This window comes from Oryctolagus cuniculus, chromosome 14, assembly GCF_051225735.1.
Source record: "Oryctolagus cuniculus isolate XC-2025 breed Fujian yellow rabbit chromosome 14, ASM5122573v1, whole genome shotgun sequence".
In the NCBI taxonomy this organism is placed as follows: Eukaryota; Metazoa; Chordata; class Mammalia; order Lagomorpha; family Leporidae; genus Oryctolagus; species Oryctolagus cuniculus.
This window is the reverse complement of record NC_142880.1, coordinates 36,180,378-36,197,595: the sequence shown is the minus strand read 5'-3', so window position 1 is coordinate 36,197,595 and position 17,218 is coordinate 36,180,378. Positions and strand designations below refer to the sequence as shown.

The following is a 17,218-nucleotide window of genomic DNA, read 5'->3' as shown; positions in this document are numbered from 1 at the left end:
AATATATGCATACAATTTCCCAGATTCACATAAAACGTACTAAAATCAGAATTTTTATAAGCAGAGCTAAGACAGGTACATTTTTAGTAAGTCTTTCTAAGTGACCTTTTGTTTAATAAAGGTTGATAAATACAAAAATAAATGATTTAAAATATTTTATAACTTTTTAATAACCTTCAGGTATTCTTAACAGTTATTTAAAATCTTTCTTTTTAATTGAAAAAACACTTTTAAAAACTAAATATTTTGCTATTGTAAAGCTTTATCGTCCCATATATGTCCATGTTACAATTAATCTCTATAAAAATATTTGTTGCATTTGGGCTATTTATTAACCTTCCTTCATCACCAAATTTGAGATTTAGAAACTAACTTAACTAGGAGATGCAGAGGTTGGGAACCTTTTATCTGCCAAGGACCATTTGGATATTTTTATCATCATTCATGAGACATACTAAATTATCAATTTTTTTATTTTTATTTATTTATTTATTTTTTGACAGGCAGAGTAGACAGTGAGAGAGACAGAGAGAAAGGTCTTCCTTTTGCTGTTGGTTCACCCTCCTATGGCCGGCGCGGCTGAGGCGCTGCGGCTGGTGCACTGCGCTGATCTGATGGCAGGAGCCAGGCACTTATCCTGGTCTCCCATGGGGTGCAGGGCCCAAGCACTTGGGCCATCCTCCACTGCACTCCCTGGCCACAGCAGAGAGCTGGCCTGGAAGAGGGGCAACTGGGACAGAATCCGGCGCCCCGACCGGGACTAGAACCCGGTGTGCCAGTGCCGCAAGGTGGAGGATTAGCCTAGTGAGCTGTGGCGCCGGCCCTAAATTATCAATTTAAAAATTAGCCTGCTATATAGTTTTAGTGAACTTCGAGTCCTACCTGTGGTTGCCTTGGCAGGGCTGGACCAAACAATTTTGCAGGCTTTAAATGGCCTGTGGGCCTGATGTTCTGGAGCCCTGGTTTAGCGTTTTGGCTCCTAAGTGCACATTATATATTTTGTCAAATAAGATCTAAAGGACTTGAAATGCAGCAAGTCAGAATTTTTGTAACTTACATTAAAAAGGTAAAATATCTCACTAATATTGATTGTGATTATATATTGAGTTGTTTATGGCTGACAATTAATTAAAAAAAAACTAAGAAAAAAGAAAAAGAAAACCTAATCATGGCACAAGATTTTCTGTGTAGATAAGGGTGGTACAAAATATTATTTATGGGCACTATTGTGGCACAGCAGGTTAAGCTGCAGCTTTGCAACGCCAGTTTTTCCACACTGGAGTGCCGATTCAAGTCCCAGCTGCTCTGTTACCAATCCATTTCCCTCCTAATTTGTTTATGAAAGCAGTGAAAGATGGGCCCTTGCAACCCATGCAGTAGACTGGGATGGAGCTTCTGGCTCTTGGCTTTGGCTTGGCCCAGCCCCAGCCATTACAGTCAACTGGGGGAGTGTACCAGCAGATGGAAGATTTATCTCTCCTTATCTCTGTTATTCTACCTTTCAAATAAATAAATTCTTAAAAAAATACTGTATAAAGGAGTATACTTTTCAGCAAAAGTGACAAAATAACTAGCTGTGTTACCTAAGGGCAAATTATTTGAACACAAAATATATAGAGAAAAATAATCTCTGGTTGAGGAATAAGCTGCTGCTAATAACTGAAAACATATTAAAATTTTTAAATGTGAAAATGAAAAATCAAAAACAAATTACAACCTGTATAACCCACAGAAACTAACATCTTACTATAGACAAATAATACATTTTTTAAAGCTAAAATGCAAAGAAATAAAGAGCATGAATAGATCACTCATAAAACAGGAAAAACTCATTTAGAATTTTTTAAAAAGTCCACTTTCATATTTTTTTTTTTGACAGGCAGAGTGGACAGTGAGAGAGAGAGACAGAGAGAAAGGACTCCCTTTTTCTGTTGGTTCACCCCCTATTGGCTGCTGTGGCCGGCGCACTGCGCTCATCTGAAGCCAGGAGCCAGGTGCTTCTCCTGGTCTCCCATGGGGTGCAGGGCCCAAGCACTTGGGTCATCCTCCACTGCCTTCCCGGGCCACAGCAGAGAGCTGGATTGGAAGAGGAGCAACTGGGACAGAATCCGCCACCCCAATCGGGACTAGAACCCGGTGTGCCGGTGCTGCAGGCGGAGGATTAGCCTAGTGAGCCACGGCGGCACCAGCCCACTTTCATACATTTTTAAAACAAATTCACTTACAAATAAAACTGTTGTGTATTTGTACAGATAAGCCTGTAAAAACATAAAATTATATTGTTATCAGCAGTTGTTCCTGGTACAGGAAGAAGGGGAGGGCTCCAAGGGAGGAGACACAGGGAAGAATGTACACCTCCATTCAGAGCTTCCTTTCTGTAGGGGCTCACTCTGCGGTGCAATCTCTCACAGATGCATTTAACAGGCAAAATCTAGGTTACATTCCTGCATATTAACTCGAAGATAGGCAGACCTGGGTTCTTTTGAGTTCTACTTGGGGGAAACAAAGCAGAACTCATATGGCTAAAATACCATCCAGAAAAAAGTAATATTTAAAAGGTGCCCAATAGAACACAAATACTAAATTATCCCACACAGAAATGGATGCTAAGTTCTTATATTACTATTCATACACTAAGAGCAGGAAATAGAGAATGCTATTTACACTCCTCAGATACAATTACAAAAGTCTAACAATAAATTAATAGATTATCTTTTTTAAGAGAGAAAGAAGCAGAAACATAGTATACTGTGGTAAAGGAAATAATACACTTGTTTCTAGAACCTGCAACAACTCTAGTACCTCATGATGCCGACTACTGAACACCGTTTACAGTCCCACAAAAGCAATTTACAAAGATCAGGAAAGACAATATAAGGACTATTTAAATTAGTGCCATAAAACTTTGCCCATTTCAGTATTAGACAATCTAAAGCTTTTTCTTTTCTACCTGGCATCTTTACCATATATCTGATTTTACAGGGCTTTATTAAAGTTAACAGGGATCTGGCACAGAAATTTCAAAGACACAATTTTTTTAAAAACAGGAGTTTATATACTCACTGTTGCAGGCATCTTTAACATAAGCACAGAGATTCATCTCACTTAGAATCAGGAAGAGACTGATGTTTAAAATTTAAAGGAAATAATGCCCATTTCCCTCCAAAAAATGAACAACAAAACAAAACTTGGTGCTTAATTTTAGCATAGTATTTATGAAATTTCATAAATCACAACCACCACCACCTCCCAGCCCTATTCCCCAATATTCTCACTAGATAACTAAGAATTGTAACCAAGGGTTCCACTATCTGCAGAGTATTACACCAATTTGGAAAAATAGCAACCTTTGAACCACAGCCTAGTCAATTCTCTTTCCTTTCTAGACCTCTCCAACGTTATACTTGGAGCCATGGTTCCATGCACATGCTCTTGCTACTCTCCTGTAAACTTGGGCTTGCTTACCCAAATTAAAAACACTTCTCAGGGATCAATTTGTGACACAGTGAGTTAAGCCACCAGTGCAACGTTACACTGGCATCTCCTATCAATGCCTTTTTGAGACCCCAGCTGCTCCAGCTTCCTGCTAATGTGCCTGGAAAGGCAACAAAAGATGGCCCAAGTACTTTGGCCTCTGCAACCCACATGGCATATATAGATGAAGTTCGAGGCTCCTGGCTTTGGCCTGGCCCAGCCCCAACCAGAGGGGACATTTCAGAAATGAACCACTGGATAGAAGCTCACTTGCTCTCTCATCTCTCCATCTTCTTTAACTGTTTTTCAAATAAATAAAAAATAAATATTTAAAAAATTTAAAATTCTTCTTTTACCTCTCATTTTCTTTTCAGGATGTGAAGGAGATATAAGAAATATGTAGGCTTTCTAATTTCAATACATGTTTATTAAATAAATAAGTGGCCCAATAAAAGTTTGGATAAATAAACTATGCTGGTGTTAGGAGGAAGAACTGCCACAGATGAGTAGTCAAAGACCTGCTTATAGACAAAAACAAACAAACAAACAAACAAACAAAAAACAGTCATTCAACAGGCATAGATACAGGAGAATACCCTCTAGAAAGAGAAAACATGTTAAATGAAACCAAAAGCACACTGAGAATGGCAAGTAATTGGGTTTATCCAAGGAGTTAAAGTACAGAAAGACAAACAGTGGCAGAAATGCCAGGAAAATAAATCTGAGCCCGAACACAACAGGCCAGTAACACCAGATTAAATAATTTGGACTTTATTTGGTTTGCAGCCATTTTGGAAGTGAACCAGAGGATGGAAGCTCACTCTCTTGCTCTGTTACTCTATCAAATAAATAATTTTTAAAAAATAAAAATGGGGGGGTGGGCAATGTTGTGGCATAGTAGGCAAAACCTCTGCCTGCAGCACTGGGATCCCATATGGGCACTGGTTCGTGTCCCAGCTGTTCCACTTCCAATCCAGTTCCCTATGGCCTGGGAAATCAGTAGAAGACGGCTTAAGTGCCTGGGCCCCTGCATCCATGAGGCAGACTGGGAAGAAGCTCCTGGCTTCGGAAAAGCCCAGCTCTGGCTGTTGCAGCCATTTGGAAAGTCAACCAGCGGATGGAAGACGTTTCTGTCTCTCCCTCTGTCTAACTCTACCTTTGAAATAAATAAATAAAACCTTTTTAAAAAATTAAAATAAATAAAAATAGGAGCCAGCACTGTAGTGTAGTGGGTAAAGCTGCCACCTGCAGTGCTGGCATCCCATATGGGCACCAGTTTGAGTCCTGGCTGCTCCATTTCTGATCCAGCTCCCTGCTAATGTGCCTGGGAAAGCAGCAGAGGATGGCCTAAGTCCTTGAGCCCCTGCACCCACCTGGGAGACCTAGAAGAAGCTCCAGGCTACTAGCTTCAGATCAACCCTGCTCCGGCTGTTGCGGTCATTTGGGGAGTGAACCAGCAGATGGAAGCTCTCTCTCTCTGCCTCTGCCTCTTTGTAACTCTGACTTTCAAATAAATAATAAATATATCTTTAAAGATAAATAAATAAAAATGAAAAGTGGGGAGGAGTCAAATAATCTGATGTCCTTATTTACAGGTCTACACTTAATTCCTTTCTTCAAAGCACTTACAGCTTAACTGGCATTAGAAGCTATGAAGAGAAGTCTTAATTCACAAAGAGGTATATAATCCTCAGAATTTCATGTATAATTATTTTTTAAACCCAGAATATGTTTTCTGATGCTGATGGCAAGAGACCACTAATTAATGAGTGCTTACGTTGCACTAGGTTTCATGCTAAATATCCTACATTCATCTCATGTGCTCCTCAATATGACCCTATGAGGCAGTTATTCCTGGACACATTTTCTGAATGAGGAATCTAGGCACAGAGAGAAAGTGGCCGAGTCAGGCTCTGAACGTAGGCAATCTGTTTAATGTGGTGGCCAGGTTCCCAGGTCAAGACAAAAAGCCACTACAACCCATGACATATCTAAGTGCAACACAACTATTACAGAATTTAACATTGTTTACTCATTCCTTAGGAGTTTTTTTTTTAAGATTTATTTATTTACTTGAGAGTGAGTGGCACAGTTACAGGAGCCAGGAGCTCCTTCCAGGTCTCCCACACAGGTGCAGGGCCCAGGGACTTGAGTCATCTTTCACTGCCTTCCCAGGCCATCAGCAGGGAACTGGATTGGAAGTGGAGCAGCAGGGACTAGAACCGATGACCATAAGGGATGCCAGTGCTGCAGGCAGATGCTTAATCTACTCTGCCACAACACTGGCCCCAGGAGATTTTTTTTTGAAAACTTTAAAATATAGGCTCTTTCTATATCTACCCTAATCATTATGATCCATCTTTTTAAGAATTTTTAAGTAGTTACTAAACAATAAAAACAAAATCATGTGTTTTAAAGTTGAAACTGAGAAATAAATAGGAAACAAAATTGGCAAAGCAAAATGCTTACCAATTTCTTTTAATGAGTTACTCCAAAACAGAGAAATAAACAGGAAATCAAATTGGCAAGACAAAATGCTTACCAATCTTTTTAATGAGTTACTCCAAAACAGAGCTAAGGGAAAAATAAAATTCACTAAGTTGCATTATAGCTTAAAAATTATCCATTGCTGAAAGACAGACACAAATAAGACGACCTTGAGATTTAGATGATACTAAATTCAAAATGAATCATAGCTAAGATTCTTGTGAGGTAAGGCAAAATGACTCTAGAATAGGAGGAGTTCCTCATGAGGGTTATGACTGCCCAGATCCAGTGATAGAAAAGTATCCTTGGGGCAGGTACCGTGGTATATCATGTGGGTGCCGGTTCGAGGCTGCTCCACTTCCCATCCAGCTTTCTGCTATGGCCTGGGAAAGAAGAAGATGGCTTTGGTGCTTGGGTCCCTGCATCCATGTCTGGGGCCCCCCCCCGGAAGAGGCTCCTGGCTTGGATTGGCCCAGCTCCAGCCTATGTGGCCAATTGAGGAGTGAACCAACAGATGGAAGATCTTTCTCTCTGCCTCTCAAATAGATAAATATAGAAGAGGGGGAGGAGGAGGAAGAAGAGGAGGAGGAGGAAGAAGAAGAGGAGGAGGAGGAGGAAAAAGAGGAGGAGGAGAAAGAAGAAGAGAAGAAGAGGAGGAGGAAGAAGAAGAGAAGAGGAGGAGGAGGAGGAGAAAGAAGAAGAGAAGAAGAGGAGGAGGAGGAGGAAGAAGAAGAAGGGAGGAAGAGGAAGAAGAGAGGAGGAGGAGGAATAAGAAGGGAGGAGGAGGAAGAAGAGAGGAGGAGGAAGAAGGGAGGAGGAGGAGGAAGAAGAAGAGGAGGAGGAGGAAGAAGGGAGGAGGAGGAAGAAGAAGGGAGGAGGAGGAAGAAGAGAGGAGGAGGAGGAATATGAAGGGAGGAGGAGGAAGAAGAGAGGAGGAGGAGGAATAAGAAGGGAGGAGGAGGAAGAAGGGAAGAGGAGGAGGAAGAAGGGAGGAGGAGGAGGAAGAAGGGAGGAGGAGGAGGAAGAAGGGAGGAGGAGGAAGAAGGGAGGAGGAGAAAGAGGAGGAGGAGGAGGAAGAAGAAGAAAGGAGGAGGAGGAAGAAGAAGAGGAGGAGGAGGAAGAAGAAGAAGGGAGGAGGAGGAAGAAGAGAGGAGGAGGAGGAATAAGAAGGGAGGAGGAGGAAGAAGGGAAGAGGAGGAGGAAGAAGGGAGGAGGAGGAGGAAGAAGGGAGGAGGAGGAAGAAGGGAGGAGGAGAAAGAGGAGGAGGAAGAAGAAGAAAGGAGGAGGAAGAAGGGAGGAGGAGGAGGAGGAAGAAGGGAGGAGGAGGAGGAGGAATAAGAAGGGAGGAGGAGGAAGAAGGGAAGAGGAGGAGGAAGAAGGGAGGAGGAGGAGGAAGAAGGGAGGAGGAGAAAGAAGGGAGGAGGAGGAAGAGGAGGAGGAGGAGGAAGAAGAAGAAAGGAGGAGGAAGAAGGGAGGAAGAGGAGGAAGAAGAAGGAGGGAGGAGGAGGAAGAAGAAGAAGAGGAGGAGGAGGAAGAAGAAGAGGAGGAGGAGGAAGAAGGGAGGAGGAGGAGGAAGAAGAAGGGAGGAGGAGGAGGAAGAAGAAGGGAGGAGGAGGAGGAAGAAGGGAGGAGGAGGAGGAAGAAGGGAGCAGGAGGAGGAAGAAGGGAGCAGGAGGAGGAAGAAGAAGAAGGGAGGAGGAGGAAGAAGAAGAGGAGGAGGAGGAAGAAGAAGAAGGGAGGAGGAGGAGGAAAGAAAAAGAAAGGAAGGAAGGAAGGAAGGAAGGAAGGAAGAAGGAGGAGGAGGAGGGGAAGGAGGAGGAGAAAGAAGAAAAGTATCCTTACATATTTTCTGGATAAACAGCATCTGCAGTATTTTATTCTATTCCAATGGGCACATTTCAAGAAATGTCAAACTTAAAAACTGTACTGCCTCCAATGGAGAACACCAGGATGAAAAAATATTTCAAAATTCTTTTACAGATGAAACATGAATTTGGAAAAATAAATCTAGCTTGAGGAGGGAGGCAAGGAAACTACCCTTCAAAAGTTTGTAGAATCAATATGCAGATGAAAACTTAAGGCTTACCCCGCATATCTCTAAAGGATAAAAGAACTAGGACTTTCCAACAATAAGTTCTACAGACCAGTCACTGTTAGTTACAGCTGGTATGTCTCTGCTTCACTGTAGGTGCTCTTCATAGACACAAGAACTTCCTGTAACTCCATCCAATCCAGTATCAGAGTTCAGGAAAGGAGGCTGAGAATATATAAACTTCAACTGAGTGGTCACTTGTATGTGAAACTGTAAAACAATATGAATTACTTTAGAACTGCACCTTTTTCCATTCTTAGAAGTTATTTAGCTAAAATAAGAAATTAGTATTCTCCCAACAAAATTTATTTAGAACCACTTCCATTTCTTTTTTTTTTTTCAAGGTTTGAAATGAATTTCAAGAGAGATTTACATTACAAAGCCAAACAGCAAGATGTCTAAAATTTGGGTGCTTTTTACTCAACTTAGCTACATTTTCCACTCATGAACATAAATAACTAAGACTTCTAAAACTAGAAGACAGGCTTTTAGTCTGGTATCTACAACAGCTACAAAGGGGGCTGACATGAATTATTTTTTTAATTTTATTTTATTCAGTCGTCAAAGTTATATATATATAGAGAGAGACAGAGAGAGACCTTGCTTCTGCAGGTTCACTTCTCAAGTGGCCGCTACAGTGTGGGCTGGGCCAGGCCAAAGCCAAGAGCCAGGAGCTTCTTATAGGTCTCCTATGTGGTGGCAGAGGCCCAAACACTTGGGCCATCTTATGCTACTTTTCCTAGGACATCAGGGAGCTGGATGGGAAGTTTATCAGCCAGGCCACGAACTGGTACTCATATGGGATGCTGGAATCATAGGCAACAATTTCACCCACTATGCCACAATACTGGCCCCCAATATGAATTATTTTAACTTTTCAAGAATAAACATTTCTCTGTACTTCAATAAACTGGCAGTCCCCTTTACCCACATTTTCACTTTTTACACTTTGAGCTACCCACAGTCACTTGCAGTCTGAAAACACTGAACAGCAAATTCCAGAAATAAAAAAATGTGTAAGTTTTAAATAACCTTTATTACAGTATATTGTTGTAAGCATTCTATTTTATTTCTAGTTACTGTTGTCAAGCTCTTACTGTGCTTAACTTATAAATTAAATCTTAGAATAGATACGTAGATTCAAGAAAAACAAAGACCGCCACTATCCATGGCTCCAGGCACCTACTGGGGTCCTGGAATGTATCCTCTGTGATAAGTGGGGAGTACTCTTAAGGAAAAAAAAAAATCGAAGGTTTTCTTAATTTTGAACTAGAATTTTATCAACTCAACCTATTATTATATTTTATCATATGTAGATCAAAAGCTCCAACAAGTGTTATATAAGCCACAATTAATTTTTAAAATGAGGATGTAAATGTTTGCTTTTAAAATGTATGACAGACACTCAACAAAGTGTCTGTCATACAGGAGGTATTCATAGCTCACCTTTAGATATTTCACCACATTTGATTTTGTCAACACATTTTCAGAGAGGTTCTAACCACTCTTCCACAGTTGAGAAAAATGAGGCACAGAGAGATAAGTATCCTATGAAGTCATGCAACTAGAAACAGCAAAGCCAGGGTTCGAACCTAAGCCTGACTTAAATTGTAAAACTATATTGATTAATAACTACTGTTAACTTAAGTTGCAGAATAAATTAATTTGGTCTATGGGGGAGGGGGATTCAATCCAGACTTGCAAGCACTGGTATATGAGATTTTAGACTATAAAATTCTCCCTTGAGTAACAAATCAAACTCATTAACTTTTTTCCTCACTCCTAGTTATTCCTAAATTGGCTTCTATCCTTATCATTATATTACTCCTCTTTAGACCTCCAATAAACTTCCAACCCCAAACTTATTTGGTTATGTTCGTACTCACTCTTTTTGACCTTATGACAAAACCAGACTCACCTGACCACCTTCTGCCACTTAAGTTTCTCTCCTTCCTTCACACCCAGGACAATACTCTCTCCAAATTCCTGTTCTTTTTTAGTTTCTTTCCTTGCTGTTCTTTTCAGCAACTGCACCTTTCCTCTGCACAACCCTTAAATTCAGGGATCCCCCTACATGTAATTTGGCACTTAAAAAATGCAAGCTACTGGAGATGAGGATGAGGCGAGGCAGGTAAGGCCACTGCCTGCGACACCAGCATCCCATACGAGTCCTGGCTGTTTCATTTCTGATCCAGCTCTATGCTAATACCTTACAAAAAGCAGTGGAAGGGCCCCTGAATATACATGGGAGACCTGGATGAAGCTCCTGACTTCGGCTTGGCCCAGCCCTGGCTGTTGCAACCATCTTGGGAGTGAACCAGCAGACGGAAGATATCTCGCTCTCGTTCTGTCTCTCCCTCTCTAAACTCTGCCTTCAAAATAAATCAATCAATCTTAAAAAAAAAAGAAAAAATGTAATCCACTAAAATGATCTGTTTCCTATTCATATTTTCAAAACTATGCATTTAGACTTTAAGGAACCTTTAACATTTTAATCTACAATACTTCACATAACGATAAACCTTGTCTGCTCCACATTTCTTTTTCTAACTCAAGAATCTTACCAGATAGCTCCATTTACCAACTATATACACTGGTAGATTCCAAATCTATAATATCTGCCTAGATTTCTCTGCAGAAGGACAGATGCGTATTTCCAACAGTTCACTCAATATCTCTACCTGGATTTTCCCTCAAAAAAAATTAAATAAACAAAACATGCCCAAAGTTAACTTCTCTCCCTCTGCATGGCTATTTTTTCATCTTTTCACAATCTATTGTTAAAGCAATCATCAACCCAGCTATACACGAAGATCTAAAGAAATCATCCTACAGTCAGTCATTCCTCTCCCTTATCAATTCAACCATTCACCATCATAACAGAATTTGATGATGTGCTTAATAACATCAAAGGTCAGAGAATGAGCTTTAAGAAAGTCTGAAAAATGAGGTGGGTGTTAAGGCACAGCTGGTTAAGCAGTCACTTGGGATACCTACATCCTACATCAGAGTTTTGAGTCCTGGCTACTCCACTTCCAATCCAAGCCCCTGCTAAGGCACCTGGGAGGCAGCAGGTGATGACTAAAGTTCCTGTGACCCAGTTGGGAAACTCAAATGGAATTCCTGGCTCCTGGCTTCAACTTTGCCCTAGCCTCAGCTGCTGCAGCCATCTGGGAAGCAAACCAACAGATGGAAGATCTCTCTCTCTCTCTCTGCCACCCTGCCTAAAGTTCATGGAAAATGGAATTAACAAGTAAGTTTTGGTGCAATAATTTTTTGAAATTCATGTATATCATAGGGTCTTCAAAAAGCTCATGAAAATTGTGTATTTTTATTTAAAAAAAAACTGCAAGCATTTTTCAAAATGGTTTGGTACCAAGGTAAACTTATCTTTTACTTCCATCCTCCCACGAACATTTTTGAAATCACCCATATTCTAATTATTCAAATATGCTTTCAAAGTACATCTTTTTTTTACAGCTGAAGAAGCCAGGACTCAGAGAAGCTTAAGAACTGTCCCAAATTTACACATCTTTGCATCATAAATGCTTCCTTTCTACTTCAGCAAATTTCTCTCTTTTTTTTTTTTTTTTTTTTTTTTTTTTGACAGGCAGTGAGAGAGACAGAAAGGTCTTCCTTTTCCGCTGGTTCACCCTCCAATGGCCGTTGCGGCTGGCGCACCGTGCCAATCCGAAGCCAGGAGCCAGGTGCTTTTCCTGGCCTCCCATGCGGGTGCAGGGCCATCCTTCACTGCCTTCCCCAGCCACAGCAGAGAGCTGGATTGGAAGAGGGGCAACCGGGACAGAATCTGGCGCCAGGACCGGGACTAGAACCTGGTGTGCCAGCGCCGCAGGCCGAGGATTAGCCTAGTGAGCCACGGCGCTGGCCCAGCAAATTTCTCTCAAATCCAGCCCCTTCTTTGTTGCCTCCACTGTCATTGCCTTGCTTCAGAGCCTTGCTAGATCTTCATAAGGGCTCCTAACATTTCTTTATCCCAATCTGGCCTTTAAACTGACAACACAATGATATTCCCCCCAAACAAACAAAAACAGAGACAGAAGGAGGGAGAAAGAGGGGGAAACAGAGAGGGAGAGGGGAAGAGTGGAAGGAGGAGAGGGAGAGAGGGAACACCTCAGCCTGTCCACTCTTTCCTTCTAGATCCCATTACCAGGGAGCAAAACTCATATGCCTCCATTCACAACCAGACCCCAAACCACTGTAGGACTTCAGCCAGCTCAACTGATGTCACTTTGTCAGTAAACTCTGCGCTTTAGTGTTTGGTAGGACTGTTTGTTGTGTCCCACACCTCTAAAGATCTCTGGCAAATTATCAGTCGTCTATTGTTCAAATTCAACTGTTATTATTCTGTAAAGCCCTTTTGGTCTCATTCAGACAGAATTAATGCACCCTTCCTCTGGATGTCCCATATTACTTTGTTCTGTTCATTCACAGGACAGTGTTTACTGTCTGTCCCACCTATAAAACCGAACTTCTAGATTATACATTCATGTTTTTGTCCCAGATTAAGAGTACATCCCTCAACTTGTGTTTGCTGGAAAATGAATTTTCTATATTATTTCTTACTTTAGAACTTTGCAATAAAGTGTGATGACACGCAATTTGGTGTTTTTAAAAAATGCGGTTTAGTAAACTGATTTCTTTCCAATTTGTATTTCCAAAAAATCTTGGCACATTTAGACTTTAAGGAATCTTTAACATTTTAATCCACAACAGTTCTCTATAGACTTCAGGAGGATAGGGCTTACCTGTTTCTTTGTGCCCTACAACACACAACAAACGCCCAATATTTGCTGAGAGCTACTTTGGTTTAACCTAAAACTAACACCTTATTGGAACAGATAGTAACCAAAGAATATTCTTTAAAAAAAAAAAAGATGAAACCTAGGTAAGTCACAAACTCTTTAGACGAAAGAACAGATCAGGTTAAGTCATAAACTCTGTAGATGAAAGAACAGATCAGGTTAGATGAGTAATTCCCTATGCATCTTAAGGTACCAGCTGTAAGACTCCATGAGTATTGTTAGGAAACTGGCACAGTTTTATCTATGGCGCGATCTATACCCTGATTTACATCCCCAAGCTCTAGCCCCCGCCGCCACCGCCATTGCTGGAAGCTAGGTGGCCACATGGCTCAACCTCTGTTGTGAAGCTCCACCCCCATTCTAAAGGGATTTGCTACTCCGGGCTTCCCTGTCCGCCCTCAGGCAAGGTTTTAAAAGGGCCTGTTCCTGCACCTGTGTCTCTGTTGGCTCTTTTGGCTCTTTCTGCTCTATCTTCTCTCCTCACTAGCTCCTCTCCTTCCTCTGTCTCTCTCTCTCTTACACTCTTTTTCCTTTGCTGCCCCATCCCTCCAGTCTGTTGGGTGTTCCCCAATAAACCTTTTCCCTTACTCCGGCGTTCGGTGTGTTTTGTGACGGCTAACATTAATATATAACAAGCATCATACACGAGTGTAATTACTTTATGATGTCTTTTTGGTATATTATTAGCTATTCGATTATCTTTAAATCAACAAACCTTTTACTTGAGAAAGAAGCCTAATGGTTGTGGAGAGAACATCATCCATCATCTTAAACACAATAATCATAACATTCCTTTTCTCAGTTTAGATCACAGACTCTTAGAGATGGAAAGGAACATGAAGGTTTTAACTTTCTACCCAATCAACAATCGTGGCTTGCTACACAATCCATGACAGATAGTTTTTGAACCTCTAACTGAACACTCAATTCTCTTACATTCTAATTATTTTTAAGAAGTAGTTTTTGTGTTTTTAGGTAGATGCTGGAAAATAATACACATAAGGCTTTAAAATGGCTATTTAAGTAGGAGCTCCTGCAGAAAAGTGCTAGATCCTGTTTTTTCTCTAATTTTTCAACCACTGGTAAAAATAATGCTCAAATTTTCAAACTACCTTAAAGATAAAAAGCACACTACAATCACGTTCAATCTTGGGCCAATTAAATACAACTGTACTAATTTAGTGACTAATTTCTTCAACTTTCACATCCACAGAATTAATGTAAAGGTGTAACAGTTGTGTTCAACTCAGGAGAGTGCCGCGGAATGTTCACTCTCAAAAAGCATTTAATTATTAAACATTTCCTTTTCTCCAAATCATGGTTCTCCTCTTTAAACAAGTATTGCAGCTTCATTAAAGAAAGGCTACCATTTGTAAAGACTTTAATACTATTTCAAAGGTTAGACTGAAATCTGTCCAAACCTAATGTCCACGAGTAAAACAACTTGTGATCACTCACACAGAAGACTGATGTTGCTAGTCACATAAGTTATTTCTAAGCTCCTCAAACTGGTCCTCAATCAAGAGAAGAACCCATTATAAAAACTACAAGCTCTCTGAGAGACTATCGGGGTTCACCTTTGCTTGTACTGAAGTCATTACAAATGGTCTTTTCCCAGGTGCTTCTCACCATTTCATTTCCCACCCTCCCCTCCTCGACAAAACAGCAAAGGTTAAAAAAAACTTGAGTGTAGTCCATATTAGTCATTGAAAATCTTTCCTCTTGTAAACACTTCCTAGTAGGATAACAAGATACAGTGCTCAAAGATGACTGGTGCAACCTATGATGTTCAAAACAAAAAAACAAAACAAAAAAAACCCTCAAAATAAAAAAGCACGGCAACACCAAACTCTCCTGCAGCCTAAATGTATTACACAACAGCCCCCATTCCAGATGTTAATCCCCATCTGTGGTGCAGGGATAAAATACAAACGACATGGGTATAATGCATTCCGCGCTTACACATTTGCGAGCAGCCAACAAATTAAAAGAGGAATTACCAGTCAGGAACCCTGAAAATGACAAACTGTGTAACAGTTCCGACAGAATCACAATTAAAACTTTTCCTTTGGGTAATCTTTTAGCAACATGTCCCTCTCATCCACAAATCCTCACACATGAGCGTATTAATTTGGGTTTTGGGAGGGTCTCCCAAAGGGGGAACGGGACCTGCATCAGGTGGTTATCTTAGGATCCATTCCTTGTCAGGCACCAACACCAACATCAACATTTCCAAAAGCTGAAAGGAGAGGACAACAATGGGAGTAAATGTAACCCAGACCCAGACCATCCAGGGCTCAAGGCTTCACCCTTCCATCCCTAGAGGCAGGGGCCCCTGAAAAGCTTCATAACGGTCAGATTAAAAAAAGAGAGAGAGAGAACAAAACTGCAACGACCTGAATTCTAGAGGAGGGAGAATCTGTACAGTACACCGATTCCAAAAGTAGTTACGGGATCGCTCAGAGCATCTCTGTGGGGACCACCTGCTTGGCTGGTCCCGAGGCTTAAGTTCCACACCTCATCAGGTCCACCTTCCACGCCTTCAGGGTACTCAGCGAAAACCCACGGCCACCGGGTGGGCAAAGAGAGAGGAGGGGCTCTGCAGGCGGTAACTACGAGGTGGAAGGCAACTGAAGCGATCGGGGAAGGAGAAGCAGGCATTCCCTCACACAAAATGGTGGCGCTGACGCGCAGGCCGGCGCACCTGGGGGCGCCACACGCCTCGGCGGGCCCCTGCCGGCCGCCGCCAGCTGGACGCGCGCCCCAGGCCCGTAGGGCCCGCGGGGGCCTGCGCGGCCCGAGCCTGCAGGGGCCTCCTGCCGCCGGCCATCCGCGTCTTCGCCCGGGGGAGGCCGCCAGGACGAAGCCAGCGGCGGCCAGATCCCGGACGCAGCACCCTGGGCCTGACACCGCGGCCCCCGCCAGGACGCGCAGCGCACTCACCTCGGACGCGCCCCGTGAGCAGACGAAGCTCGGGAAAAGAGGCGGAGCCGCGCGAATGAATGGAGCCGGCGGCTGCGGGCTGGCGACCTCCGGCCTGTCCCCGGCGGCGCCGTTCGCGGCTGCCTGGCGCGTGCGGCCGCCTCCCCCTCGTCCTGGACGCCGGGTTCCTGGTTGCGGGTCGGCCGCAGCCCACCGTGCCCTCCGCCGGCGTGACGCACTTGCGCCGCAGCGCCTCCAGCCTTTGCAGCCGCGCCGCGCCCGCGCCCACCGCGAATCCCCCCGCCCGCGCCGTGCGGCCCCTCCTTGGCGCCGGGGACGCCGCCCTGCCTCGCTCCGGGCCCGGCCGCAGGCGCCTGCCGGGCAGGTACGCGTTCGGCCAGCCACGGGGCGCCACTCGTGCCCCCTCTCGCTGTCGCGACCGCCGTCACCAGGCAGCGCGACGCCTAGCTCAGGGCTACTGCCCGGTATTAAAGAGTGACCTTGGCTTAGCTATAAAAATAGATGCGGATAAGCCGCGGGGGCTACGACTCTGAATTTGCTTATTCCTTTAATGTCAACGTTCGCAGAATCCCATTTGCACATCTCCTGATCAGGATCTCAGCCCGGATCAGGCCTTCCTGATGTTTACCCAGGGCGGGCGCGGCCATACTCCCCTCTCCTGGGGACAGGGATGCTCTCAGGGAGCAGGTGAGGACTGCGAGTCCCCGCCCTACCACCCTTCTGAAAGCTGTGCCACCTTAGCAAGGCTGGGCTCAATGCACAATCTGGAGAGGCCCTACACCCCGCCTTTCATCTTGACCTTTCCTTTGCAGAATGTAATCAAAGTAACCCAGATCCAGAAGACCCAAGGACTTCTCCCCACTTGCCTCTGCTTTCCCCCCAACTCACTTCGTCCGCCTCATAGTCCAGCGCAGAATACACTGCCCCTGAAGAAATCCAAGCTCTCAACATTTATTAAAAGTATGGTATCTTTTTCTTGAACTAACGAATGCAAGAGTTTACATGTATTTATTTAAGTATTGAGAAACAGTGTTGTAATTAAATACTCTTAAGACAGAGCGAGGACTGGCTGAGAAGGACCTCCTCCTGCACAGCTGTGCAAACACCTCTGCCCAGACAGCCATGGAATCAGTGAGTCTCTTGCCCAGTGCTCCAGCAGGGTCAACCTGTGGATGAAAGTGATGCAGGGAAGCCATGCCATAATGTCCTTGTTCTGTGGCTTCCACATACACCTGGGCATTGCACGAGGTCCTATACCAGAGGAGGGCTTAAGAAAAGGCTGAAATCCTGCCCAGGCTGTGCTTTCCTACCCAGTGCCTTTATGTTTTATCAGCCATAGGAGGGATGGCTTTTTGTAATTTGTCTTCCCTGAGGGAGAGCCTTTTTTCTCTTAAAAGTC

The 17,218-nt window shown here is 43.3% G+C and overlaps 1 protein-coding gene and 1 long non-coding RNA gene across 8 annotated transcripts in view; one reads left to right on the top strand and one right to left on the bottom strand.

Moving 5' to 3' along the window:
• FAM169A (family with sequence similarity 169 member A) overlaps positions 1–16,064 on the bottom strand; it is an 86,469-nt gene extending 70,405 nt beyond the window's left edge. For 2 of the 7 annotated variants that reach the window (XM_089313117.1, XM_089313118.1), the window contains exon 1: positions 15,394–15,793. In XM_089313117.1, the coding sequence (XP_089169243.1) occupies positions 15,394–15,537 (144 nt within the window). In that variant the 5' untranslated portion in view covers positions 15,538–15,793. Of the gene's footprint in view, positions 1–15,045; positions 15,116–15,272; positions 15,799–15,819 lie in introns of those variants that run through there. The other 5 variants (XM_089313119.1, XM_008274546.5, XM_089313121.1 and 2 more) reach the window with 5 other exon arrangements.
• On the top strand, positions 16,048–17,218 carry LOC138845150 (uncharacterized). Its single transcript, XR_016220618.1, has 3 exons — positions 16,048–16,183; positions 16,386–16,506; positions 16,632–17,218. It is a non-coding gene; the product is annotated as an uncharacterized LOC138845150 (long non-coding RNA).